Below are 27796 nucleotides of genomic sequence, written 5' to 3' on the forward strand. Positions count from 1 at the left end.
TCACAAATGTATAATAAAAATAGGTAATCACGAAATGTGTAATGCAAAATAGGTAATTGCAAATAGGCTTTCTTACGCATACACAATGATTCACAACCGAGCATACCCCGTCTCCCTCTCTCTCTCCGTATCTCACCCTCCATCTTATCATTGTTTCTCCTTCTCCCACTCCCCCTCCACCAGCATTTCCTACCATCAGGCCCCCACCATGGGTGAAACGTACCTGGAAGCGCTGGTCGGAGGCGAAGACGACCATGCCAGAACTCATAACGTGAAGGTCCCGCTTCCTGATCCACGACACTTGCTGCAATACACAAAGAATCAGTACTCCTGTCCCAGAACACTTAGTGACACAAAAATTACAAGCAACTGAGTCATAAAACACAAAATGATTACCTGTGTCTCAGAAACCTCGACATACAGAATAACTGCCTCTATCTCAGAACACTTGCTACAACACACACACAAAGGATTACCACCAGTGACTCAGAACAACACGCACACATAATGAGCTTCTGGGTCAAGAAATATTTTGCGCGGTAGCCTTAGATCTTTACAAAAATATCGTATTCGCAAATATCGTATTATCGTATTTGGGGTGGAAATGGCGGCAGGTGAGTCTGTGAAAGTAGACCATTGAGAAGATAAGTTAAAGAAAGGTAGATGCTGTATTGGGGTGTCTGTAGAGAGAGAGATTCATCAATTAAGGCAAAAAAAAGTATAATGTACCATTATATAAGTGTCAGGCATAGGCTTAAAGGTAGCAACAAGGAGGAGGCTGGAGGCAGTGGAGATGTCATGTTTGAGAACAATGTGTGGTGTGAATATTATGCAGAGAATAAGGAATTTAGAAATTAGAAGATGGTGTGAGATATGAAATACATAATTCATAAGGCGGAGGAGGTCTTGAGATAGTTTGGTCATACAGAAAGACTGGAACAAGATAGGTTGACCAAGAGGGTGTATAAATGCAGGGAGGACAGATGGAAGTTTAGGGGTCGTCCCATGAAGTGATGGGGGGAGGGAGTGAAGGACGCTTGAAGGATGTGTGAGCATGTTACATAGGAGGGAATGGAGGAACGTAGTTTTGGGGATTTGATGCCCTGTTAGAGTGTGAGCGGGAGTAACATATTTGAAAGTATCCAGGGAAACTGGTTAGTCGGACTCGATTGCTGGAGGCGGGAGGTACAATGACAACACTGAAAAATGTGTGGGGATGTTGCGGATCAGAAAGTTAATTGAATGGTCATGTTGATTCATTTGTGGCAAAACAGCTATTGAATGAATAATGGTGAGTGTATTTACTTTTTAGTGACATCCTATTTTGGTGGTAATGGGGCGGATGTGGCCCAAAAGAAAAATATTAGCAGCCGTACTAGCAAGACTAGTAGCAGCGGCACCCTAGAAGTAATATTAGAAGCATTTTATCAATACTTACAGTAATAGCAATGGTATTGAAAACTAATTGCATTACAAATTAATTGTATTGTAACTAATGCAGCACCAAGGACTGTTAGGTAAATAGGTATGATCTGAGGAAGGAGAGGGAAGCTCCAGTTCCTTGGATCAAGACCTCTTTAACATCAAGGCACCACTTAATAGGAGGAGGTAGTAATGAATTAACTTTCGAAACTTCTCTGTGACCGAAAATATTGGCAAGAAAAAAACTGCAAGAGATCGATTTAATACTGGAAAGGCAAAAAAAAAAAAAAAAAAAAAAATCTAGAGGGAGCGACAAAAAATATTTAGTAATTCATTTTACGTTCGTCGATTATAATTTTATGAGCTGACATGTGTAAAAATGTTAACTGAAGGTTACGCTGTATGAATGATAGAATAGATGAGAAAATTTCCACTGAACAATCGGCATGACGTGTTCATATTTTCCAAGCACAGAATTTCCATCGGGGGGGGGGGAGAGATACAGGGTTTTTGAGGCAAGGAATTGAAGTTGTCCTTCTCTTAAGTGTGTCGAGCGTAATCTCCTGGGCCTCTTATAGGCTTCCAATCTTACTTTCTGGACCTTTCTGGAGAGTTATGTGATGCAGAGATGATTCTCTGATTCCGTAGCGAGCAGGACGCTTCCAGTTATTTACTTAGTCCACTGAGTAAAGCATGAGTAACCCAGCTGATGTAGCTGTCGTGGTCTACCATTGTAACACTCACATCACTGAATACAGTGTTGGTAAGCCGGTGGTCCACAGGTGTCGTGGTCTACCATTGTAACACTCAGATCACTGAATACAGTGTTGGTAAGTGAGTGGTCCACAGGTGTCGTGGTCTACCATTGTAACACTCAGATCACTGAATACAGTGTTGGTAAGCCAGTGGTCCACAGGTGTCATGGTCGACCATTTTAACACTTATATCATTATGTCTAGCGAGGGTAAGCCAGTGGTTGCTGCTGCCGCGAATTACTGAACAGCTTATGCTAAATCAAAGACCAGTGTACAGTGATTTCCAAGAGACGAACACACTGACATGAACATGATGAGATAATTAAACCTTGGTTCGCCTAGGGCATTTACACCTCAGAGCTCCTGGAACATTTCAACCTTAGCGCACCCCAAACATTTAAACTCGGCGCGCCTGGAACATTAAAACATTGGCAGCACACCTGGAATATTTAAACATTGGCGCAGCTGGAACACCATGGCGAGCCTGGTATATTTAAACCCAGGGACATTTACGACATAAACTTTGGGGCTTTTAAACGTCTGCACCCCTAGGACATTTAAACCTCTGCGCTGCTGAGGCATTTAATACTAGCCAGGCTTTTAAACGTCGGCGCATCTGGGACGTTTAAATTTCAGCTCATACATTCATATACGGATTTACATCAATGTGTGGATTTATATTGTGTGAATTTACATTAATATTTGGATTTATATTATGTGGATTAACATTAATGGATGGATTTACATTAAATATGACAGGTATCAAATCTGCAGTATATTTAATATATATATATATATTGTATTATACATTTCAACGACCAGGCTGTAACTCACCGAGGCAAGGTGACCTAAAAAGAAAAACTAAAGTTTCTTTTTTTAAATTTAGTAATGTATACAGGAGAAGGGGACATATATATATATATATATATATATATATATATATATATATATATATATATATATATATATATATATATATATATATATATATATATATATATATATATATATAATGTGTGTGTGTGTGTGTGTGTGTCTTAATGACCGGTTTCTTGATTTCCATGATACGAATGCGGAATTAAACCCCTTGAAAGTCATTATTGTCTCTGTCTCGTGATACATGGTACATAGCCGTCTGAAGACAAACTTAACCTAGTTTAGTCTGACTGATGTAGTACAACTTCTGTTCCTCCTTAGGGTGTTTGATCTTTCGAGCGTTCAGATACAGGGAGCTGGGAGTTGTATGATAGTGTGATACAGGCCTCCACTGTACGAGTTTCTAAGCACTTCGTTTTCCAAAAAAAAACAACATCGGGTAATAAAAATAAATTCGAGTTGGTCATTGGTAATATATTTAAAATGAATGAAAAGTTGGATATCCCAGCTCTTAGTGACACAAACCTGAAGGGGGTAGGGGGGTTTCAGTTGGGAGAAAAAAATGTGATTAAGTTAAGAGTGAGAGAATTTGAGCTAAGAAAAGGGTAACAATAATGTTGAAAGATTATTTATGGAAGAGGTAATATAAACGTATAAATTCAAGGATTATGGGGGTTTAAATATGAGCTGGATGCGAAAAGTGGTCTATAGTAAATATTTATGCACCTGGAGAAGAGAAGAGAGATTGTGGGATGGGTTAAGCGTGTGTTTAGGAAGCTTTGAACCTAGTGTGAAAGTAATTGGGGTAGGGGACCTGAATGCTAAAGTGGTAGAAACGGTTATAGAGGGTGTTGTAGGTAAGTTTGGGGTACTAAGTGTAGATGATAATGCTTGGACTCTGAACTTTGTATAAAAAGTGATTTGGTAATAGTTAGCATTTATCTTAAGAAAAAAGGATAAATAAGTATACGATATATATATAATATATATATATATATATATATATATATATATATATATATATATATATATATATATATATATATATATATATATATATATATATATATCGTGACAAACAGATAAAACTGGTCAATTAGCAAGAACTCGTTTAAAATTAAGTTCGGTCTAAAATTTTCTCTTATTAAAGATTTTTTTCATTTATGTTAATATAAAAATTAATGATTTTGTACCAAAAGAACTCTAGGAAACTTACCTAGCCTTATTATAAGCACAAATTATTTAGCCTAATCCAACTAAATATATTTTATGTATGTTTACAATAATTAAAAAAAAACACAATGAAATATTTTTTTTCTTTAGATTCAGAATGATTTTTTGCGAAATTATTGTATATACAAATTTTCACTTGTCCTATTCGACAAGAAGTGCGTTGCTATTTAAGCCAAAATCGCAAGTTTCACTTATTCGGCGCGATATATGAAGACAATTGAGGAGAGAAAAAGCGCTCTTGATGACCTACATCCCCTCACAAGGTGTCTTACTATGCCAAGACTCGCTTCCTGAGGTGCGCACCCTCTTTTGACAACCCAACACTCGACGAATATAACGCACACCTGAGATTAACCTTTAAGGCACTGAATCTGTCACTAGAGGATCGGGAATTGGATCAGGAAACCCAGTGTGACTGGGAGATATAGAGGTACGCAAAGCAACGCAGGTAGCTTTACCTGCATTTCTCTCTTCGTGTTTGGCTTCCAGTGGATTAGTCAAGAATGTCCCCGAACGCTTGAGAGACGCGGTAGGAGCTCAAGACCCAAGGTTCACTGAAGCAGCCATGCGGTGGGACACCCTTGCAAACTCCTCCAGTAGACCAGCTCCTCCCAAAGAGCACAAACAGTCCCACTGGGACGAACCGATCATAGAAAAAAATCGCAAACATAATGCTCACGAGCGCTTCAGGAAAGGACAAAGCTCGTCTCGTAGTGGTGAAGGCACCACACTCAGGAAATTTCCTTCTAACTGTTTCCAATTTCTTCCTGGGCACGCGAATCGACCCACAGGCCATTCGGATTGGTGTTGCTCTTCGTCTAGCTGCCCCCATCCTCACCGAACATAGGTGTATATGCGGCAGGGCGACGGCTGATCAATTCAGACTTCATAGTCTCGTGTGTCACACATCAGAAGGGAAGTATGCCAGACAGGAGGTCAACGACATCATAAAGAGAAACCTCGCCACAGCCCGTTGCCCAGCCCAACGGGAACCCTAGGCGCAGAGGTCTAACGGAAGTGAAAAGCGTCCTGATGGAGCCACTGTGCTACCCTGGAAGGATGGAAAGCAGATTGCCTGGGACTGCACCTGTGGTGCCATACCCAGTAGCTGAAGGAGGTAGAGCTGCCAGCCACAGGGAGACCCAGAAGACCCGCAAATATGAAGGCCCTCTCCCTTGCTACAACTTCGTCCCAATAGGGTCGGAGACCCTTGTAGCATGGGGCAAGTGTGCTCTAAAGTTCCTCAAAGAGCTGGGTGAAAAACACATGATATCATAGAAACCAAGGATCACAGGGCGGCCAGTTTCCTCTTTCAGAGACTCAGTGTTGCGATCCAGAGGGGAAATGCCTGCAGCATTCTGGGCACGCGGCCAACCGTCGGGAAGCTGGACGAAGTATTTGAGATGTAGCTCTGAGTTGTTATCTATGTTGTTTTACTCTTTATTGTATTTTTGTCAATGTATTTTGTCTTTAAATAAAATTTATATTAAATATAAGGGGTGGTAGGAGAAAATTTTCAAACAGCTTCAGGGAGAACCTTGAGTTTTCCTGAAGCAAGTTTATTCTTTTCTCTGTGGATGAGGGTCCCCAGGGCAGTTCCAGAGGTGGTACCTACACACACACACACACACACACACACACACACATACACACTACTATACTATATATATATATATATATATATATATATATATATATATATATATATATATATATATATATATATATATATATATATATATATATATATATATATATATAGTAGGTTGGTAGACAGCAACCACCCAGGGGGGTACTACCGTCCTGCCAAGTGAGTGTGAAACGAAAGCCTGTAATTGTTTTACATGATGGTAGGATTGCTGGTGTCTTTTGTCTGTCTCATAAATATGCAAAATTACAGTACGTCTCGCTACTTCTACTTACACTTAGGTCACGCTACACATACATGTAAATGTTTATTTATACACACTCATCTGAGTTTTCTTTGATTTTATCTTAATAGTTCTTGGTCTTATTACTTTTCCTTTTATATCCATGTGGAAGTGGAATAAGAATCTTTCCTCTGTAAGCCATGCGTGTTGTAAAAGTCAACTAAAATGCCGGGAACAATGGGCTCGTACCCCCTTTTCCTGTAATAATTACTAAAAAGAATAAGAAAATTGTCAAAGTGGGAAGTCTGTGCGTGGATGTTGAGCAAATGATAGAGATGATTGTTGATGTTATGAATGAGAAGAAGCTGGATGTCCTGGCTTTAAGTGAAACAAAGCTGAAGGGGGTGGGAGAGTTTCAGTGGAGAGGAATAAATGGGATTAGGTCAGGGGTTTCAGATAGAGTTAGAGCTAAAGAAGGAGTAGCAATAATGTTGAAGGATAAGTTATGGCAGGAAAAGAGGGGCTATAAATGTATTAATTCAAGGATTATGTGGAGTAAAATAAAGGTTGGATGTGAAAAGTGGGTTATAGTAAGCGTGTGTGCACCTGGAGAAGAGAGAAGTGTAGAGGAGAGAGAGAGAGATTTTGGGAAATGTTGAGTGAATGCGTGGGGAGTTTTGAACCAAGTGTGAGAGTAATGGTGGTTGGGGATTTCAATGCTAAAGTGGGCAAAAATGTTGTGGAGGGAGTAGTCGGTAAATTTGGGGTGCCAGGGGTAAATGAAAATAGGGAGCCTTTAATTGAGCTATGTGTAGAAAGAGGTTTCGTGATAAGTAATACATATTTTATGAAGAAGAGGATAAATAAATATACAAGAAATGATATAGCACGTAATGAAAGTAGTTTGTTAGATTATGTATTGGTGGACAAAAGGTTGATGGGTAGGCTCTAGGATGTACACGTTTATAGAGGGGCAACTGATATATCGGATAATTATTTAGTTGTAGCTACAGTTAGAGTAAGAAGTAGATGGGAAAAGAGGAAAATGGCAACAACAAGCAAGAGGGAGGTGAAAGTGTGTAAACTAAGGGAGGAGGAAGTTGGGGGGAGATATAAGCAAGCAGAAAGGTGGGCTGGTGCAAGTATGAGTAGTGGGGGGGGGTTAAAGAGGGTTGGAATAGTTTTAAAAATGCAGTATTAGAATGTGGGGCAGAAGTTTGTGGTTATAGGAGAGTGGGTGCAGGAGGAAAGAGGAGTGATTGGTGGAATGATGAAGTAAAGGGTGTGATAAAAGAGAAAAAGGTAGCTTATGAGAGGTTATAAGAAGAGTAGAGTATATGGAGTGTTATAAGAAGAGTAGAGTATATGGAGTGTTATAAGAAGAGTAGAGTATATGCAGAGTAAAAGAAAGGCGAGAGTGGTGAGAGAGTGCAAAAGGAGAGCAGATGATAGAATGGGAGAGGCACTGTCAAGAAATTTCAATGAAAATGAGAAAAAAATTTGGAGTGAGTTAAACAAGTTAAGAAAGCCCAGAGAAGGAATGGATTTGTCAGTTAAAAACAGAGTAGGGGAGTTAGTAGATGGGGAGATGGAGGTTTTCTGTGGATGGCGAGAATATTTTGTGGAACTTTTAAATGTCGACGAAGAAAGGGAAGCGGTAATTTCATACACTGGCCAGGGAGGTATACCATCTTTTAGGAGTGAAGAAGAACAGGATGTGATTGTGGGGGAGGTGCGTGAAGAATTACGTAGAATTAAAGGGGGTAAAGCAGCTGGAACTGACGGGATCATGACAGAAATGTTAAAAGCAGGGGGGGGGATATAGTGTTGGAGTGGTTAGTATATTTGTTTAATAAATGTATGAAAGAGGGGAAGGTACCTAGGGATTGGCAGAGCATGTATAGCCCCTTTATATAAAGGGAAAGGGGAGAAAAGAGATTGTAAATTTTATAGAGGAATAAGTTTACTGAGTATACCAGGAAAAGTGTACGGTAGAGTTATAATTGAAAGAATTAGAGGTAAGACAGAATGTAGGATTGCGGATGAGCAAGGAGGTTTCAGAGTGGGTAGGGGATGTGTAGATTAAGTGTTTACATTGAAGCATATATGTGAACAGTATTTAGATAAAGGTATGGAAGTTTTTATTGCATTTATGGATTTAGAAAAGGCATATGATAGAGTGGCAGATGTTGCAAGTATATGGAATAGGTGGTAAGTTACTGAATGCTGTTAAGAGTTTTTATGAGGATAGTGAGGCTCAGGTTAGGGTGTGTAGAAGCGAGGGAGACTACTTCTCAGTAAAAGTAGGTCTTAGACAGGGATGTGTAATGTCACCATGGTTGTTTAATATATTTATAGATGGGGTTGTAAAAGAAGTAAATGCTAGGGTGTTCGGGAGAGGGGTGGGATTAAATTATGGGGAATCAAATACAAAATGGGAATTGACACAGTTGTTTTTTGCTGATGATACTGTGCTTATGGGAGATTCTAAAGAAAAATTGCAAAGGTTAGTGGATGAGTTTGAGAATGTGTGTAAAGGTAGAAATAAGATGAATGGTTTAGAAAACCGACAAGTTGAAGAATTCAGACACTTATGCAACACATGGGAATCTTTATTGAAGAAACGTTTCGCCACACAGTGGCTTCATCAGTCCAATACAAAGTATAAATGGGTAAGGAGAGGAGAAGTTTGAAGTAATCAGTCCCTCAACCTGGAATCGATGTGTTCAGTCCATCACTCTTGTAGGAAATGCAGCATAGAGCCTGAGAGGTGGCTTATATACTGCAGTCAGATGAGGTGAAGCAGGAGGAGGCGGGATCACAGTGGGACCTGCCACTAGTGTAAGTAGGTCGTCGTCCAAACATCATGGGATCTTGGTACAAAGACTTCAGCGCCTGCCCAACCTTTGGACGACGACCTACTTACACTAGTGGCAGGTCCCACTGTGATCCCGCCTCCTCCTGCTTCACCTTATCTGACTGCAGTATATAAGCCACCTCTCAGGCTCTATGCTGCATTTCCTACAAGAGTGATGGACTGAACACATCGATTCCAGGTTGAGGGACTGATTACCTCAAACTTCTCCTCTCCTTACCCATTTATACTTTGTATTGGACTGATGAAGCCACTGTGTGCCGAAACGTTTCTTCAATAAAGATTCCCATGTGTTGCATAAGTGTCTCAATTCTTCAAAGGTAGAAAGTTGAAAGTGAACATTGAAAAGAGTAAGGTGATGAGGGTATCAAATAATTTAGATAAAGAAAAATTGGATATCAAATTGGGGAGCAGGAGTATGGAAGAAGTGAATGTTTTTAGATACTTGGGAGTTGACGTGTCGGCGGATGGATTTATAATGGATGAGGTTAATCATAGAATTGATGAGGGAAAAAAGGTGAGTGGTGCTTTGAGGTATATGTGGAGGCATAAAACGTTATCTATGGAGGCAAAGAAGGGAATGTATGAAAGATAGTAGTACCAACACTATTATATGGGTGTGAAGCTTGGATTGTGAATGCAGCAGCGAGGAGGCGGTTGGAGGCAGTGAATATGTCCTGTCTAAATATTATGCAGAAAATTAGGAGTGTGGAAATTAAGAGAAGGTGTGGATTTAATAAAAGTATTAGTCAGAGGGCTGAAGAGGAGCTGTTGAGGTGGTTTGGTTATTTAGAGAGAATGGATCAAAGTATGATGACATGGAGAGCGTATAAATCTATAGGGGAAGGAAGGCGGGGTAGGGGTCGTCCTCGAAAAGGTTGGAAGGGGTAAGGGAGGTTTTGTGGGCGAGGGGCTTGGACATCCAGCAGGCGTGCATGAGCGTGTTATCAATAGGAGTGAATGGAGACGAATGGTATTTGGGACCTGACGGTCTGTTGGAGTGTGAGCAGGGTAATATTTAGTGAAGGGATTAAGGGAAACCGGTTATTTTTATATAGCCGGACTTGAGTCCTGGAAATGGGAAGTACAATGCCTGCACTCTAAAAGAGGGGGTTCGGGATATTAGAGGTTTGGAGGGATAAGTTTTGTATCTTTATACGTATATGCTTCTAAACTGTTGTGTTCTGAGCACCTCTGCAAAAACAGTGATTATGTGAGAGTGAGGTGAAAGTGTTGAATGATGAAAGTATTTTCTTTTTGGGGATTTTCTTTCTTTTTGGGTCACCCTGCCTCGGTGGGAGACGGCTGACTTGTTAAAAAAAAAATAGTGTGTGTGTGTAGGTAGTAGGTTGGTAGACAGCAACCGCCCAGAGAGGTACTACCGTCCTGCCAAGTGAATGTAAAACAGAAGCTTGTAATTGTTTTACATGATGGTAGGATTGCTGGTGTCTTTTTGCATCATAAACATGCAAGATTTCAGGTACGTCTTGTTACCTCTACTTAGGTCACAACAAGCATACATATGTAAACGTATATATACACACCCCACTAGTTTTTTTTCTTCTATTTTCTTACTAGATCTTGTTTATTTTCTCTTATATCCATGGGGAAGTGGAAGAGAAGTCTTCCTCCGTAAGCCATGTCTGTAGTAAGAGGCGACAAAAAATGCCGGGAGCAAGGGGCTAGTAACCCCTTCTCCTGTAAACATTACTAAATTTTAAAAGAGAATTTTTTTTTCTCGTTGGATCATCCGGTCTTGGTGCGATACGGCCGGTGCGTTTATATATATATATATATATATATATATATATATATATATATATATATATATATATATATATATATATATATATATATATCCATCACAGTGTGGGGCGACAGGGAGGAGCTGCTGACCACAGGGAGGAGTACAAGATCAGCAATACAGGGACATAAGCCAACAGTATCAGTTTTTCCCAGTGGGATCAGAGACCTTGGGATCATGGGGAAAAATGCAACACGTTTCCTTAAAGAATTGGGTTCCACACTTATCGACACCACCATTGACCCAAGGGCAGCCACTTTTATGTTCCAGCGCCTCAGCGTAGCCATCCAGAGGGGAAATGCTTGCTGCATACTTGGCTCGCGTCCGGCCTAGAAGGAGCTGGAGGAAATTCATGATCTTTGATACATTGTACCATTGTATTCATGTTTATGTTCTTCTGTAAATGTATTCTGTTTTTTTAATAATGTTCACATAGAATATCAAATATAGGGGGTGGTAGGAGAAGAAAATATTCAAACAGCTCCGGGGAGAACCTTGAGTTTTCCCTGAGGTACGTTTATTGTCTTCTCTGAGGATGAGGGTCCCCAGTCCAGCTATAGAGGTGGTACTTCCCTATATATATATATATAATCTTAACGTTCAAGTATTAAATAATTACGTAAATTGCATTGTATTTAATCATTCCATTGACGAAAGTATTCAAGCTATCTTATTCATGTTGAAGCACCAAATCAACAGGGGCTACATAGCACCTGGGAGTAAGAGATAAAGTTTAATTCGAGGAAGGGAAGAGGGTAGCTCCATTTCCTCTGATCATGAGCCCTCAGCATCAAGGCAACACCTCCCCCTCAGAAGAGGAAAAAATAACTAAGACTTTCTTAAGTCACTCATAAATTCGTTCTTTTTAATCAATAAGGATAAAAAGTATATTCAGAACATGCATTAAATATGTATTAAAATAGTTTTCAGTATGTATTGGAGACACTTGTGTATATAACGTGCATTGTTAACTTTGTATATTTAAGTCCCATTACTGTATACCCTGTTGTATTAATGTTTGTCTAACTCGTATTCATATAACTTGGTTGGTATTCTCGTGAGAGAGAGAGAGAGAGAAAGAGAGAGAGAGCGAGCGAGAGCGAGCATTTTTCCCACTCACGGACAGATGATAACATTTTACTGGACCAGGGAAAGCAATAAGGGCCAATAAATCGCAAGATATTGGCCACACGTTAAATATTTTATCACAAGAGAATCGATAAAGCTCTAAGATGCACACAAGAACCTCCATGAAGACATAACATGTTTTTTTATGATATTGAGACTGGTGGAGAGAGAGAGAGAGGGAGGGAGAGAGAGAGAGAGAGAGAGAGAGAGAGAGAGAGAGAGAGAGAGAGAGAGAGAGAGAGAGAGAGAGAGAGAGAGAGAGAGAGAGAGAGAGAGAGAGAGAATATGAATGTGAGAGCACCTGGCAGTTACAAGTCAGAAGACTACAATCCATGTCTAAACAATTGATATTGACTAGTTAAAGATTATCTAATGCTACATCCTCCTAGCTCTCTTGAGGTTAGGATAGAATAGTTGAAGGCTCTCTCCCCACCCTCCGTCCATACTGCCGACAAGGAAAAGTTGGTCAACAGAATTAGGAATCTGTTTTGAAGTATGTGCTTTGATAATCTAAGGGAAAGGAGGAAGTGGAATTAATATTTTTAAAACCTTTAGCAAGGATACTGCTACTACTGCCACTAATACTGCTGCTACCGCTACTACTACTACTACTACTACTACTACTACTACTACTACTACTATTACTACTACAACTGTTACAACTAGGACTTACACTAATACGACTACTACTAATACTACTACGACTGAAAATACTACTACTGATAATACTATTACTACTGCTGTATTCCTACCACTGATATTGCTACCCATACTACTGATGGTACTATGACTACTATAGTACTGCTACCACTGATGCTACTGATTTACTGCTTCTCTGCTACCTATACTAGTAAATATGCTACTGCTTCTACCAATCTTACTGATAATGAGGCCTGGTCACAGACCGGGCCGCGGGGGCGTTGGCCCCCTGATCTCTCTCCAGGTAAACTCTCCAGGTAACTACCGGTAATATTGATAGTACTACCACTGCTATGTTACTACTACTACTGTTACTAATATAAGCCCAGCACTATTTCCTAGATGGCCCATGGTTCACCAGTGATCCAGGTGCTCCGTGTTTGTCCTTACGCTAAACTCGTAGGGGTCATTCAGCGCCTAGGGATTATCAAATATGATCCACTTCCTTGGATTAAGAGCACGCGCGCCCCATCACTCACAGAACTTACCGCAAATGGCCTTCCCGGGGCAGAGGGGCGGTACCTTGATGCTGAACGGCTCTTAATCCGAGGAATTTGAGCTGCTTTCCTTGTATGGAATCTGATTACCTCCTCTTCCCCTCAGACGCTGTATGACACCTTCGGGTTTGGCGCTTCCACATGGTTTTAATAGTCATGATAACCTAGTAATTAATTAATTTTAATGAAATATAATGAAATAATTTTATTGGTTTATAATAATCAAATTAATAAAGATAACAGTAATATAATTGCAAAAATGACATAATAATGAAATAAATTATAATTATAATATTAATAATCATCATCAGACCAGCTCCAAGCTCCTCTTACAGCGACAGACAAGAAGCAGGGCGCCGAGATAAATAAAGTGAAAAAAGTTCTGCCAATTAAGGGACCTTTTTTTTATGAGTGGGGTAGAGAGATCATATTTCATCTGTGTTGGGGGGGGAGTGGCACAAACGCAGTCGCTGGCTAACAAATTGCTACAACACTGACACTCACGCAGACACCAGGAAGTGAAAAATGTCGGCAGGCCACACCACCAGATGGTGTCTAGGCTCCCGTTATTTTGTTACCTTTTATATCCTAGATTGACAGGTATTACAGGGAGAGAGAAAGAAAGAAAGAAAGAAATGCAGACTGGCATTCAATCAACCAGTCAGTCAGACAGACACTGGGAAGTGATAAATGTCGGCAGGTCATACTATCAGATGGTGTCTAGGCTTCTGTTACTTTTGCTGCCTTGTACATGGAAGATTGATAGGTATTACAAGCAGAGCGCGAGAAATAGAGACACCGGCATGCAGGCAGCCAGTGAAGGAGACACCAAGTATTAGAAAGTGCCACTAGTTTACACCATCCTTCTTTTATTTTACTGTCTTTTATGTGGAAGATTAACAAACATTACAGCTAAAGAGAAATGTAGACACTGACATGCAGGCAAGCAATCACACATACAATGATATATTGCCACAATCAGCAAAGCAGTTGAGCAAAAAGACAGATGATGACAAACATGTAAGTAGAGAGGTTAGAAATAAGGTTGACACATTTATACACAGGTAAATGTATGTACATTAAGAGAGTCAAGACACCATAGAAACAAATACACACATACAGGTATACAATAAGTCAGGTATGACAGAAGACGTGCACATATGTTTATATAAGCAACCGGTTCAGCAGCGTGATAAATAGTACTTTAATAAACAGCACCATCATCTTATGGCAAGGCTATCAAACTCATGACTGTCAAAATAACCGCCATCAACAGCATCAAAATTATAATTAAAGTCATCCATCAGAATCATTGTAATGAAAATGATCAGTAACATCAAAATTGTCAACATCACATCGATCACCATAAGTATCATAATCGATACCATAAAACGCATCACCACCAACACCATCAAAGTCACCATCATCAAAATCATCTCCACCATTATCAAAGTCATCGCTACAAGTTTAACCCCCAAACACCACTTGTAAAAGTTATCCAAAAAAGTTATTTATTATGAGCTTCACATCCAAAGGCCAAGTATTACCACTTATAAGACAGAATATTCACAGGTACAGCATTTTCATAAAAAATATAAATAATAATAATAATAATAATAATAATTATTATTATTATTATTATTATTATTATTGTCATTCACGTTCAGCTGTAAATCCTTGTGGGTCATTCATCACAAGGACGACTGGAGGCTCGATTCTTCATGCACTAGTCGCGGCCCAGTCTCTCACAAGCCACTTTGGTAACTCACAATTTTAATACGAGATCTCTCATAAGCCCAAATTTCCATAATACTAGAGTTAAACAGCTTGAAGCACTAATTGCTAAGTTCTCAGTCAACGAGGGAGATTATCGTGACGAATTAGTGGGTAATTACTGTGGTGAGTCGGGAAGGTGCAGCTGAACACGCTCTGATTCCTCGGTGTGGGATGTGATTATTTTGGATGTAATTAATGTAATGGGAATTGCAATCGTATAATAAGACTTAGATAGAGGGATGAGCATCAGCCCTGGGCGCCAATACCCAGAGAATATATATGAATATATATATATATATATATATATATATATATATATATATATATATATATATATATATATATATATATATATATATATATATATATATATATGATGTCGTGCCGAATATGTAAAACTGGTCAGTTAGCAAGAACTCATTTAAAATTAAGTCCTTTCTGAAATTTTCTTTTATACTTTTAAAGATATATTTTTTTTCATTAATGTTAATGTAAAATTTTTTATTTTTGCCCCAAGAGAATCTTAGAAAACTTACCTAACCTTAATATAAGAAGGACAATTTATTTTAGCCTAACCCAACTAAATATATTTTAAATTTGTTTACAGTAATTTAATACTAAACAAACACGGTGAAATATTTTTTTTCGTTAGGTTCAGAATGATTTTGGCGAAATTATTGCATACACAAATTTTCAATTGTCCTGTATGGCAAGATGAACGTTGCTATTTAAGCCAAGATCCCAAGTTCTACCTATTCGGCACGACACACACACACACACACACACACACACACACACACACATACACACACTCCTGCAAGCTATTACCAGAATTAGAATAGAAATAGCATAGACATAGTGAATATAGTGTTGACGAGCGTGAGAAGGTAGAGTGAGAAGGTAGAGTCCAGCGAGGTAGAGTAGTATTAATTCCAGTAGTTATTAGCAGTAAGAATACTTAGGAAGCTAGGAAGTCCTCTCCCAATGTGAACATGGAACAGGATAATAACCAGCAATAATTGATACTTAAATCCAGACACACACACACACAAGGCGAGTAACTTAATATAAGCTAGGTGGGACAAGCTTTTAAGGGCAACATTGTAAGACGGTGCGAGGGTCAAGTCCCAGGAGGGTTGTCAGGTCACAAGAAGTTGCGGCCAGTCATTACACCGCACAAGACACACTCACACACACACACACACACACACACACACACACACACACACACACACACACACACACACACACACACACACACACACACACACTCACACACACACACACACACGCACACAGGGGTAGGGCAGTGTTACTACCGGTAGTTATTAGCAGTAAGAATACTTAGGAAGCTAGGAAGTCCTCTCTCAATGTGAACAAGGAAAATGATAATAACCAGCAACAATTAATACGTAAATCCAGAAAGGGCAATAAGTGGAGAGTGTAGCATAATTGGGAAAGATAAATGAGACTAAATTTGTGCCTACACGACGGATCTTTCAACCACACCACCTACCCCCCCCCCTAACCATCCCTCCCTCACACACAAGCACACACACACAAGGGTAGACACACACACACACACACACACACACACACACACACACACACACACACACACACACACACACACACACACGAACACACACACACACACACACGAACACACACACACACACACACACACACACACACACACCTCCTCCACCACTTGACACAAACACGTACCCCCCCTCCCCTAACCACCTCTCCCCCTTCCCTAACCACCTCACCTTAGACAACTACCCCTCCCCCAAACCACCTAATCCCTCCCCAAACCATCTAACCCCCCAACTAACTCCCTCCAATATCCATCCTCCCCCTCCCCCACAACCATCCATCCCCTCTCCTCCTAACCATCTATTCCCCTCCTCTAACCACCTGTCCCCCCTTCTGTGGAGCTACAGGGGAACCTAGAACCAGGATGAGGACAAGGGGCTCCAAGGACGAATCTGGGAGGGAGGAATGGGAGGTAGAGCTCAAAAAAAGGGAGGAAGACTGGGGAAGGAGACTAGATGAGCTGGAAAGGAAGATGGAAGAGAGGTTAGCAGCAGAATGCAGAAGGTGGAAGCAACAGACCACAGCAGCAGAAATCAAGATAGAGAGATTAGAAGAGGAGCTGAGACATCTGAAACAGCACAGAGACAAAGATATTACAGAAGTAGCATCGGCAATGGCTACATCAGACACAGACAACAGGTCTGAAGGAAGCATGGAAACTAAACTGTATGCAGAGGTCCTGTCAAACCCACATGGGGCCAAAACAAAGACAGGGAGCACACTAGGACAGAATGAGAGGTTGGAAGGCATTGAAGGAACTAAGACATGTGCAGGGACCTTACCAGATACCTGTGGGGGCCAGGAACAGGTGAGCAGGAAGGACAAACCAAGAAGCATAGGGGCCATAACTAGGGAAGGGACTGAAGGAAGGAACACTCCACGGGAAGGAACTAAAACACAGAGGATGCAATGGGAGTCACAGTGGGATGTGGAAAGGGAGAGATCCGTGTTTGTCTATGGGCTAGACGAAGCTAAAGGGGAAACTTATGATGAAAGAAAGCAGGAGGAGAAAAAAGCGATTGAAGATATCATGAAGGTGATAGGCGAGGGGGACATGACCCAGGTGGCAAATTTTCGGAGAATCGGGTGGTTCACAAAGAAAAGGAATCGGCCTCTCAAAGTAATTTTCAAGGCAGAATCAACCCGAACCATGATCCTGCAGGAGAAAGCACGGCTGAGAGGCAAGCAGGAGTTCCAGAGTGTGTACCTCGATCGAGACAGAACACAGGACGAAAGGAAGACGATGAAAGAGAGAGTTCAAAAACGAAAGGAGAAATGGGAGGAAATGAAAAAGGAGAGCAGAATTACCCAGGATCAAATGGAAGGACAAGCACACCCTCCAGAAACACCTGCAGAAGGACTCCAGCCACGACACCCCCAAGGCAACGGAACAATCCAAACTAACCATCACACACCGATCCCTCTGTTTCCACCCCCCACACCACAGTTACAGTATTAGAACAGAAGTTGAAAGTTTGGTACACAAATGCAGATGGATTAACGAATAAACATGAGGAATGGCAAGAAAGAATCAAGGAGAAGTCCCCAGATATCATAGCAGTTACAGAAACAAAACTCACAGAGACAACAGATGCAATCTTCCCACCACGATACCAGATCATGAGGAAAGATAGAAGGGGCAGGGGGGGAGGTGGGGTTGCTCTGCTCGTAAAAAACAGATGGAAATTCGAGAAAATGGAAGGCATAGATGAGACGGGAGAAAGAGACTACATAGCAGGTACACTTCAGTCTGGGGAACACAAAGTGGTCATTGCAGTGATGTATAATCCACCACAGAACTGCAGGAGGCCAAGAGAGGAATATGAAGAGAGCAACAGAGCAATGGTGGACACACTTGCTGAGGTGGCAAGAAGAGCTCACTCCAGCAGAGCAAAGTTGCTGGTTATGGGGGATTTCAACCACAGGGAGATTGACTGGGAAAACCTGGAGCCACATGGGGGTCCCGAAACATGGAGAGCCAGGATGTTGGACGTGGTGCTGGAAAACCTCATGCACCAACATGTTAAGGACACTACCAGAGTGAGAGGGGAGGATGAACCAGCAAGATTGGACCTTGTGTTCACTCTGGGCAGCTCAGACATTGAGGACATCAAGTATGAGAGTCCCCTAGGAGCTAGCGACCACGTGGTTCTGTGCTTTGAATACATAGTAGAGCTGCAAGCGGAGAGAATAACAGGAGTTGAATGGGAAAAGCCTGACTATAAAAGAGGGGACTACATAGGGTTGAAGAACTTCCTGCGGGAGGTCCAGTGGGACAGAAAACGGACAGGAAAGCCAGTAAATGAAATGATGGAATATGTAACAACAAAATGCAAGGAGGCAGTGGAAAGGTTTATTCCCAAGGGCAACAGTAACAATGGGAAGACCAGAACGAGCCCCTGGTTTAACCGACGGTGTAAGGAGGCAAAAACAAAGTGCAATAGAGAATGGAAAAAGTACAGAAGGCAGAGAACACACGAAAATAGGGAGATCAGTCGCAGAGCCAGGAATGAGTATGCACAGGTAAGGAGGGAGGCCCAGCGACAGTATGAAAATGACATAGCATCGAGAATCAAGACTGACCCGAAACTGATGTATAGCCACATCAGGAGGAAGACAACAGTCAAAGACCAGGTGATCAGATTAAGGACAGAAGGTGGAGAACTCACAAGAAATGATCAGGAGGTATGTGAGGAGCTGAACAGGAGATTTAAGGAAGTGTTTACAGTAGAGACAGGAAGGGCTGTGGGAAGACAGCACAGAAGGGAACATCAAGAGGGAATATACCAACAAGTGTTGGATGACATACGAACAACTGAGGAGGAGGTGAAGAAGCTCCTAAGTGCCCTTGACACCTCAAAGGCGATGGGACTGGACATCTCCCCATGGGTCCTTAGAGAAGGAGCAGAGATGCTGTGCGTGCCTCTAACCACAATCTTCAACACATCCCTTGAAACTGGGCAACTACCTGAGAAATGGAAGACAGCTAATGTAGTCCCCATATTTAAGAAAGGAAACAGAAACGAGGCGCTAAACTACAGACCTGTGTCTCTGACATGTATTGTGTGCAAAGTCATGGAGAAGATTATCAGGAGGAGAGTGGTCGAACACCTGGAAAGGAACAAGATTATAAATGAAAACCAGCATGGGTTCATGGAAGGCAAATATTGTATCACAAACCTCCTGGAGTTTTATGACAAGGTAACAGAAGTAAGACACGAGAGAGATGGGTGGGTAGATTGCGTTTTCCTAGACTGCAGGAAGGCCTTTGACACAGTTCCCCACAAGAGATTAGTGCAGAAGCTGGAGGATCAGGCGCATGTAAAAGGGAGGGCACTGCAATGGATCAGGGAATACCTGACAGGGAGGCAGCAACGAGTCATGGTACGTGAAGAGGTATCACAGTGGGCGCCTGTTACGAGCGGGGTCCCACAGGGGTCAGTTCTAGGACCAGTGCTATTTTTGATATATGTGAACGACATGATGGAAGGAATAGACTCTGAAGTGTCCCTGTTCGCAGATGATGTGAAGTTGATGAGAAGAATTAAATCGGACGAGGATGAGGCAGGACTGCAAAGAGACCTGGACAGGCTGGAAATGTGGTCCAGTAACTGGCTTCTCGAATTCAATCCAGCCAAATGCAAAGTCATGAAGATTGGGGAGGGGCAAAGAAGACCGCAGACAGAGTATAGGCTAGGTGGACAAAAACTACAGACCTCACTCAGGGAGAAAGACCTTGGGGTGACCATAACACCGAGCACATCACCGGAGGCACACATCAACCAAATAACTGCTGCAGCATACGGGCGCCTGGCAAACCTGAGAATAGCGTTCCGATACCTTAATAAGGAATCGTTCAAGACACTGTACACTGTGTATGTTAGGCCCATACTGGAGTATGCAGCACCAGTCTGGAACCCACACCTGGTCAAGCACGTCAAGAAGTTAGAGAAAGTACAAAGGTTTGCAACAAGGCTAGTCCCAGAGCTCAAGGGAATGTCGTACGAGGAAAGGTTAAGGGAAATCGGACTGATGACTCTGGAGGACAGAAGGGTCAGGGGAGACACGATAACGACATACAAGATACTGCGGGGAATAGACAAGGTGGACAGAGATAGAATGTTCCAGAGAGGGGACACAGGGACATGGGGTCACAACTGGAAGCTGAAGACTCAGACGAGTCACAGGAACGTTAGGAAGTATTTCTTCAGTCATAGAGTTGTCAGGAAGTGGAATAGCCTAGCAAGTGAAGTAGTGGAGGCAGGAACCATACATAGTTTTAAGAAGAGGTATGATACAGCTCAGGAAGCAGAGAGAGAGAGGACCTAGTAGCGATCAGTGAAGAGGCGGGGCCAGGAGCTGAGTTTCGATCCCTGCAACCACAATTAGGTGAGTACAATTAGGTGAGTACACACACACACACACACACACACACACACACACACACACACGTACTCATATACAACAGGCCTAGTGTCTAATCGACATGTGCCTAGGACAAAATGGTAATTAACTAACACACACACACACACACACACACACACACACACACACACACACACACACACACACACACACACACACACACACACACACGTACTCATATACAACAGGCCTAGTGTCTAATCGACATGTGCCTAGGACAAAATGGTAATTAACTAACACACACACACACATATATATATATATATATATATATATATATATATATATATATATATATATATATATATGTCGTGCCGAATAGGCAGAACTTGCGATCTTGGCTTAAATAGCAACGCTCATCTTGCCATATAGGACAAGCTAAAATTTGTGTATGCAATAATTTCGCCCAAATCATTCTGAACCTAACGAAAAAAATATATTTCATATATATATATATATATATATATATATATATATATATATATATCTATATATATATATATATATATATATATATATTATTCAACACGTCGGCAGTCTCCCACCGAGGCAGTGACCCAAAAACGAAACACTTTCACCATCTTTCAACACTCACTCGTTCACACTTAATCGCTGTCTTTGCAGAGGCGCTCAGAAACGACAATTCAGATGTCGGTCCAAACAGCAAATATCCCAAACCTCTCCTTTGAAGTGCAAGCATTGTACTTCCCACCTCCGGTACTCAAATCCGGCTAACCGGTTTCCCTGAAACCGGTTAGCCGGATTCTGGAACTGGACTGGAGACCCCTCACACTCGGCAAAGAGAATAAACATGCTTCAGGGAAAACTCGTTTCTTCCCGGAGCTGTTTGAATATTTTCTTCTAGCACCCCCTATATTCTGTGTGAACTTTATATACAAAATACATTAACAAACATACAATGGGAAGGAGAACAACATAAATTACACCAGAGGGCCTACATCTCAACCAAATCCCCGTGTAATGACTTGAATTGACTTGGTTCCTGTACTCACCTAGTTGTAGTTGCAGGGGTCGAATCACAGCTCCTGGCCCCGCCTCTTCACTGGTCGCTATTAGGTCACTCTTCCTGCTCCATGAGCTTTATCGTACCTCTTAAAGCTATGTATGGATCCTGCCTCCACTACATCACTTCCCAAACTATTCCACTTCCTGATAAGTCTGTGACTGAAGAAATATTTCCTAACATCCCTGTGATTCATCCTGGTCTTCAACTTCTGTGTCCCCTTGTTGCTGTATCCCATCTCTGGAATATCCTGTCTCTGTCCACCTTGTCAGTTCCTCTCAGTATTTTATATATCGTTATTATTTCACCCCTATCTCTCTTGTCCTCCACTGTCGTCAGGTCGATTTCTCTTAACCTCTCCTCGTAGGACATATCCCTTAGCTCCGGGACTAGTCTTGTTGCAAACCTTTGCACGTTCTCTAGTTTCCTTACGTGCTTGGGTAGGTGTGGGTTCCAAACTGGTGCTGCATACTCAAATACAGGCCTAACGTACACGGTGTACAGTGACCTGAATGATTCCTTTTAAGATGTCGGAATGTTGTTGTTAGGTTTGCTAGGCGCCTGTATGCTGCAGCAGTTATTTGGTTGATGTGCTCCTCAGGAGATGTGCCCGGTGTTATACTCACACTAAGATCCTTTTCCTCTAGTGAGGTTTGTAGTCTCTGGCCCCCCTAGACTGTACTCCGTCTACGGTATTCTTTGCCTTTCACCAGTCTTCATGACTTTGTACTTGGTGGGGTTGAAATGCAGGAGCCAGTTTCCGGACCAGGTCTACAGCCTGTCAAGATCCCTTTGTAGCTCCGCCTGGTCCTCGTCCGATTGAATTCTTCTCATCAACTTCACATCATCTGCAAACAGGGACACTTCTGAGTCTGTTCCTTTCATCATGTCGTTCATATACACCAGAAACAAGCACCGGCCCTAGGACTGACCCCTGTGGGACCCCGCTCGTCACAGGCGCCCACTCTGACACCTCGTCACGTACCATGACTGGCTGAAGTCTTCCTGACAGGTATTCCCTGATCCATTGCCTGGTCTTCCAGCTTATGCACTAATCTCTTGTGTGGAACTGTATCAAAAGCCTTCTTACAGTCCAAGAAAACGCAATCTACCGACCCCTCTCCCTCTTGTCTTCTGTCATCCTGTCTTAGAACTCCAGTATGTTTGTGACACATGATTTCCCGTCGCTGAAACCGTGCTGGTCGTCATTGATAAGCTTATTGCTTTCTAGGTGCTCCACCACTCTTTTCCTGATAATCTTCTCCATGACTTTGTATACTATAAATGTTAGTGACACTGGTCTGTAGTTTAGTGCTTCTTGTCTGTCTCCTTTTTTAAAAATCAGGATTGCATTTGCTGTCTTCCAAACCTCAGGTAGTCGTTCTGTTTCAACAGATGTGTTGAAGATTTTAGTTAGTGGTACATTCAGTGCCTCTGCTCCCTCTCTCATGGAGGGATGTTATCCGGCCCCATCGCCTTTGAGGTATCTAGCTCGCTTAGCAGCCTCTTCACTTCTTCCTCGGTTGTATGTATTGTGTCCAATGCTTGGTGTACCCCACCTCTCCGTCTTTCCGGAGTCCCTTCTGTCTCTTCTGTGAACACTTCTTTGAATCTCAGGTTGAGCTCCTCACATACTTCTCGGTCGTTTCTTGTGATCTCCCCTCCTTCCTTCCTCAGCCTGATTACATGGTCCTTGACTGTTGTTTTCCTCCTGATGTGGCTGTACAACAGCTTCAGGTCAGATTTGGCTTTAGCTGCTTTGTCGTTTTCGTATTGTCGTTGGGCCTCCCTTCTTACCTATGCATATTCATTTCTGGCTCTATGACTGCTCTCCTTATTCTCCTGAGTCCTTTGCCTTCTATACTTGTTCCATTCTCTAGCACACTTGGTTTTGGTCTCTCTGTACCTTTGAACCAAGGGCTCATCCTGGCCTTCTCTTGGGTACAAACCTCTCTTCAGCTTCCTTGCATATTGTTGTCACATATTTCATCATCTCATTTACTGACTTCCCTGCCAGTGCTCTGTCCCACTGAACCTCGTGCAGGAAATTCTTGTTGCCTGTGTAGTCCTCTCTCTTGTAGTTTGGCTTCATTCGTCCTGCCCTTTCTGCTTCCCTCTCCACTTGTAACTCTACTATTTAGTCGAAGCTCAGAACCACGTGGTCACTGGCCCCGAGGGGTCTTTCATATATGATGTCCTCATTATCTGCTCTAATCAAGGTGAATACTAGGTCCAATCGTGCTGGCTCATCCTCTCCTCTCCTCTCCTCTCTGGTAGTGTCCCTTAAGTGTTGTACATGAGGTTTTCCAGTACCACATCCATCATCATAGCCCTTTATGTTTCTGGGCCCCCATGTGGCTCCAAGTTACCCCAGTCAGTTTCTTGTGATTGAAGTCACCCACAATCAGTAGCTTTGCCCTGCTCGCATGAACCCTTCTAGCCCCTTCAGCCAGTGTGTCAACCATTGCTCTGTTATTCTTATCATACTCTTGCCTTGGCGTCCTCCTGTTCTGTGGTGGGTTATTCATCACTGCAATTACCACCTTGGGACCTCCAGACTGAAATGTTCCTATGTAGTGTCTTGCTTCTCCTCTGCCTCCTCTTTCAAGCTCGCCAAAATCCCATTGGTTTTTGATGACCAGTGCCACTCCTCTACCCCCCTCTGTTCCCTCTGTCTTTCCTCAGGATCTGATATCCCGTTGGAAGATGGCATCTGTTATTTCTGTGAGCCTGGTTTCGGTGAGGGCTGTGATGACTTGTGATTCCTTTTTTAATCTTTCGTGCCACTCATCCCACTTATTTGTTATTCCATCAGCGTTGGTGTATCATACCTTCAGTTTCCTCTCCATCACTGTGTTCTGGGGGTCTGTCGGGCAGGGGGGCCTGGTAGTGTGCTGTGGGATTCTACAGCATATTGTGGGGTGGGGGCTGTAAGTGTGGGTTGTGGTTTGTGGTTTGTGTTGAGATAGCGTGTTTGGCTTTGGGGTTCTGATGGGGGTTCTGATGGGGGTTCTGTTTGTGTGTGTGTGTGTGTGTGTGTACTCACCTATTTGTATTCACCTATTTGTGGTTACTGGAGTCGATTCATAGCTCCTGGCCCCGCCTCTTTACTGATCGCTACTAGGTTGCGCGTGTGTGTACTCACCTAATTGTGGTTGCAGGGGTCGAGACTCAGCTCCAGCGTTGTCCCAATAAAAAAAAAAAATTTTTACCTTGTATTTTTTAAGTATTGTCGGTAGTACCTTGCTATATGCAGTTTAAAAATTCTCAGTATACACTGAGTGATACATATACCTCACGGTGTGTGTGTGTGTGTGTGTGTGTGTGTGTGTGTGTGTGTGTGTGTGTGTGTGTGTGTGTGTGTGTGTGTGCTTGTGCGTTCGTTTGTGTGCGTGAGCGCCTTCGTTATACATCCATTTTTGAGAGTCGCATCACAGGTAATCGTGAAAAGTGGAAACCAAATTGAAAAATGTCAGTTCTGTGTGTATGTTGGCGTAACTAAAGAAATACAACTATATACTGGTTACATATCAGTTTCTATATAAAGTCAATAAGAGAGAGAGCGAGAATTCATTAATTTACACGAGTGTGTACGTCAGAAAAAATGACAGGATTTTAACAGCAAGGCTGTTTGCTGCAACACAAAATTTCTTTTACTGGAACTCATACCGAGCCTGTCTGGACAAATAAATCCACGATTACAAAAAAAAAAAAAGGCTCTCCTCACTTTCGCCACACTGTTTTCTAAAATTTTAAATGTGAGCTGCTGGAGGCTTTTGATACAAGAAACTGGAGCTATTATTCCTATTCCACGGATCAAATACGATTACCTCACATTTCCTTGGCGCTGTGTGACGTTTGTGGATTTATTAATTCCCTGTGAAAATAATAATAATAATCATGTATTAACTCGATACTAATGGTTATTGATTAATTTTTCACTTGTTTTTGTTGAATATTCTTCCCCTTCGTTTCCCTCTCTTTATTTCTTCCCCTTCTCTCTCTCTCTCTCTCTCTCTCTCTCTCTCTCTCTCTCTCTCTCTCTCTCTCTCTCTCTCTCTCTCTCTCTCTCTCCCCATCAGAATTTTTGTCGGGTCGTGTAATGGACGTAACTAACCTGAGAGGAAGCTACTACCAATCATGTTAATTAGTCTATTTGTTTCTTACTCACCTAGTAGGTTGTTCAAATATACCTTTAGATTATTAAAGACCTCAACAATTACTCCGTCCCTCTTAAATATAAATTTAATTTTAGCTGTACAAATTAAAATCGCTCTACAAGTTTTTTAAAGGGTGGATGGTACACAGTTCTGACCCTCATTTTCTGGCTCTAAGTTCTGTACTGCCAACAGTTTTATAGGAACGACGTTTCGCTCTGTGTAAATAGTTTGTAAATCATTGTTCTATAAGATATCTATACCACTTGTTTACATAATAATAATAAAAAAATATATGGTGTTTTGTTCATCGGAGAACATAACAGTCGCTTGACGAGGGTCAAATGATGATCTGTAAGGTGACTTGGCAGCACTTGACCGACCCAGCCTAGATGTTCATACTATGTAAGATAAGGTCCCACCTTATAGTAATGACCGAAGATACCACTGAGCGATTATATGGTTGAGCTATACACTCCTAGGTGTTTGTTTATCGAGTGGTTGGTGTATTGGGTTGAAAGTCTATCGACTACACGAGGGTCATTAAAGCTGCATATCGCTTGTATACCACCGATCAAGGATACTTCGGTCCCTAAAATGCGAATTAAACAGTCATAGGTGAAACAAAGACACAGGTGCAGAGTAAGCTCTTGTTTTAACAATGTTTCGCTCACTATAGAGCTTTATCAAGCCAATTTATTAACTTGGTAAAGCACTACACAGAACAAAACGTTTTCCCAATAAAAAAAAAAAGTTTTTTACCTTGTATTTTTTAAGTATTGTCGGTAGTACCTTGCTATATGCAGTTTAAAAATTCTCAGTATACACTGAGTGATACATATACCTCACGGTGTATATATAACTATGTACATGAGTGATCTTTACACACCTGCATCGTCTATTAATTCGAAGAAATAATCACAAAGAATTTATAGTAAATCGAATTGTTGGCAGATGGAGACGGCAGGAAAAATCATATACACAAATTACAATTTTCAGATTTACCTTTGAAAAATTCCTTTTGATACACAACAAATTTAAATGTCAGAATTTCTTTATTGCATTCATTAACTTTTTTTTTTGTTTCGTTGAAACCTTTTTAGAAATGTTATTGCATTCATGTCAAATTTCCACAACTTTACACCGAAAATTGGCTTTGAGCATCGAAAATACTGATTGAAATGAAAAGTAAAGGTTGAACACAAACTCGTTAAAAAAAAAATAATTTTCAGTCAATCGTTGTAAATATTTTGTGTGTGGAGTGCGCGGGAGTATGGATATTAGCACAGACTGCAGTATCACTTTTAATAAATGCATAAATAATTCTCCAGCGGTATTTATTTGCATCATGATGCAGCTAGACAGCCTGCACGACGTCTGTCTGTAGCAGGTACTGTTAAAGCATTCAGTGAACGATCCAGTGTTTGTAATAGATACTATTAGACTTGGGGAACGTTCCAACGTTTACAGCGGGTATTGTTAGACTTAGTGAACGTTTTAATGTTTTTCGGTATTAAGCATTTAGTGAACGTTCCAACGTTTGCAGTAGCGTATTGTTAAAGAATTAGTGAATGCTCCAACGAATGTAGCAAGTATTTTTAATCCTTTAGGTGTTTTTAAGGACCTAGTATAGATTTTAACATTTGCAGTAGTTA

At 41.5% G+C, this 27796-nt stretch overlaps 1 protein-coding gene across 1 annotated transcript in view; it reads right to left on the bottom strand.

Moving 5' to 3' along the window:
- The window catches only part of LOC128695972 (zwei Ig domain protein zig-8-like), a 586753-nt gene that overhangs the window by 25051 nt on the left and 533906 nt on the right, over window positions 1-27796 (bottom strand). The window contains exon 6 of the mRNA XM_070093033.1: window positions 224-304. Coding sequence (XP_069949134.1) covers window positions 224-304 — 81 coding nt within the window. The remainder of the gene's footprint in view (window positions 1-223; window positions 305-27796) is intronic.

Source organism: Cherax quadricarinatus, chromosome 41 (genome assembly GCF_038502225.1).
Source record: "Cherax quadricarinatus isolate ZL_2023a chromosome 41, ASM3850222v1, whole genome shotgun sequence".
NCBI classification, from domain to species: domain Eukaryota; kingdom Metazoa; phylum Arthropoda; class Malacostraca; order Decapoda; family Parastacidae; genus Cherax; species Cherax quadricarinatus.